We start from the raw sequence: 2483 nt of genomic DNA on the forward strand, positions 1-2483 counted from the left end.
TTTGATGATGCACTATTCCATACAGATCATTTTTAATTGCTCGTGACATGATTGACTTTGATTACATGTACTCTGTTTACTGCTGGCGCCATCTATTGGTAGAATATAGGATTAAAGTAAACATTTTAAAGAAATTACATATATTTTTAACTCATCCTTTCCAGAAAATGGTTCACTCTAATAAATAAATTAAATAAATAGTTTTGAGAAAAAAAAAATTTAAGAAGTAAGCTGAAAAAGATAAATTAATTCAATCACAAGTTAATTAAATTAGTAAATTAAGTATTAATTACGATTAATAAATTTTATATTTAATATTAAGTAATAATTTTTAAGTAATAATATGGTTGAAATAACAGATATTTGGAACGCATATTTAAAAATAACAATAACAATATTATTCGTTATTCAAAAAATCGTGGATTATGCATCTCTACCAGTAAGATCGTATCAAGGATTTGAATCACAAATCACACCCTTCTTTGAAAAGTATTGATCACTGATTTTTGTGACATTTTGTTATTGGCATACTCAATAACCATTCGTAAAATATTCGTCATCCCTATAATAATTTGGACAGAACTACACAGATAATAGTTTTTGAGAAATGTGTTTTTTAGTCCGTAAGTTTTAAGTCGACTAATCGGCCACATTGCCGATTCATTTCAAATTAAAAATAATGCACCAAACTTCAGATGAAAATTGGAAACGGAAAGCATGTGTTATTCTTGACATAATTGTCAAAATAATTATTTATTAAATATGTGCAATAACTTTTCAAATATTTTTCGTTTGCACAATGAACATTAGATCATTTTATAATTGAATAAAACAGCAATTCAAAAGGAACAATTTTTTTCATGCATCACTCTGACCAGGGACCACAGTATACTATGCGGGCAACAGCTATTAAAATTTTTATCAAAAACAAATTAAAAAATTTATTGCGGAGCAAAATTTTACAAAAATAATTCACCATTTAAAAACCTCAGAACATTGCATTCTTTAATAGTGTTTATGAGATAAACTGAAAATATAAGGTAAATATATTGAAAACGATTTTCATAAAAAATAATATATATTCAATAACAGATATCAAAATCATATGCTGCAAATATACATATTGCAACTTAAGCTTCGTTACTTATAATTGTCATCATCCGTTCTAATCTCGAAATTTTTTTCACTGTAACTGTTAGAATGCAAATATTATTGTTATTGTTGTTATTGAAAGCAAGGTTTTATTTATCGATTGTGTGTGATTAATTGTTGGTTATTGTGTATATTAATGGATTCGACAGAAAATTTCCTCGAAGTTTGTCGGATCGATCCTTTACAGCCTTGCGTTACAGAACGTTATTTCAAAACCAAAATTTTTCCAGAATATGACGAATGTGTGCTTATTCATTCCAATAGACTGTGCTTAATAACATTAGGACCTAATCATCCTATTCTGAAAGAAAATCTTGATGTCATTTCTGTAAAATTTGAGTCTAATCGCAATGTTAATCGTTTATCAAATAAAGTATCTGGTAAATTTAAGAGAGGAGGTCAGAAATTAAGTGAAAGATCTGTGCTGTGTACAGTGAAATGCACTGGTGATAGAGAATACTCATTGTACAGTTGCATTTCAGGAACTTTAGTTGAAGTAAATGAAAAGCTTTTAGAAAATCCCAATCTCATGAAAGAAAAGCCATGGTCAGATGGCTATATTGGTATTATACTACCACCTTTTCCCAATTCCAGAAGAAAGAATACTTAAGTTATTTTTTGAATAAAGTATGAAAATGATGTAAAAATTTTCTTTCTTTGTAAAAATGCAAGCCATTTTGTTAATAAATTTGATTATTTTTACAGAAAATTATAATTTTGCTGTATAAACATAAAATATACATTCAAATGTATATAATATTCATCAAAATGAATATTAAATTATTTGTTGTAATATTTCATTTTTGGAGCTGAAAAATGTAAAAAGTGTGGAAGTCAAAAGTGCAATTATTATCTTGGATTTCTCTTAGCATGTGAAAAGTAATGAAATCAATATTTGCTGTAATCAATATCAAACCAATGAATAAAATTTATATTTTTATTAAAAAAATCAGGTGATGTTATAATTAAAGCTTTTTCGTCTTCAGCTTCTCTGTTCATGATATACTTCTTTTGAAGTAAATTTCGATGGTGGTAGTTAATTTCATAATTAATCCAAGATTAATCCAATGTTAGTAATTCTACATCCTATAGTTTCTAATTCCTTTCATAATTATGAATGAATATAAGTTTCAGTGTTTTTTTTTTATGTTCTACTTGCTTAATTTGTGCAAAATATTCCAAAGTATTTTAAATTATAAAACAAAATACAAAAACATTAGAAAAACAAGCAACAAAATTACCAACAACAGTTAACATAAAAATTAGAAACCAAAAAATAGACTGGTACTTGTGTATTAACTGCATGTTACTGATGAAATTTAGGCTACATG

General features: G+C 26.5%; 1 protein-coding gene across 1 annotated transcript; it reads left to right on the plus strand.

The window, feature by feature from the left end:
- The first annotated feature begins 1187 nt into the window (after window positions 1–1187).
- Window positions 1188–2156, plus strand: LOC129975877 (protein Abitram-like). Its single transcript, XM_056089140.1, has one exon. It carries the CDS (start codon window positions 1289–1291, stop codon window positions 1760–1762), a length of 474 nt encoding a protein of 157 aa, XP_055945115.1. The 5' UTR covers window positions 1188–1288; the 3' UTR covers window positions 1763–2156.
- Window positions 2157–2483: the final 327 nt, after the last annotated feature.

The sequence above is a fragment of the Argiope bruennichi genome, chromosome 7 (assembly GCF_947563725.1).
Source record: "Argiope bruennichi chromosome 7, qqArgBrue1.1, whole genome shotgun sequence".
Lineage (NCBI taxonomy): Eukaryota > Metazoa > Arthropoda > Arachnida > Araneae > Araneidae > Argiope > Argiope bruennichi.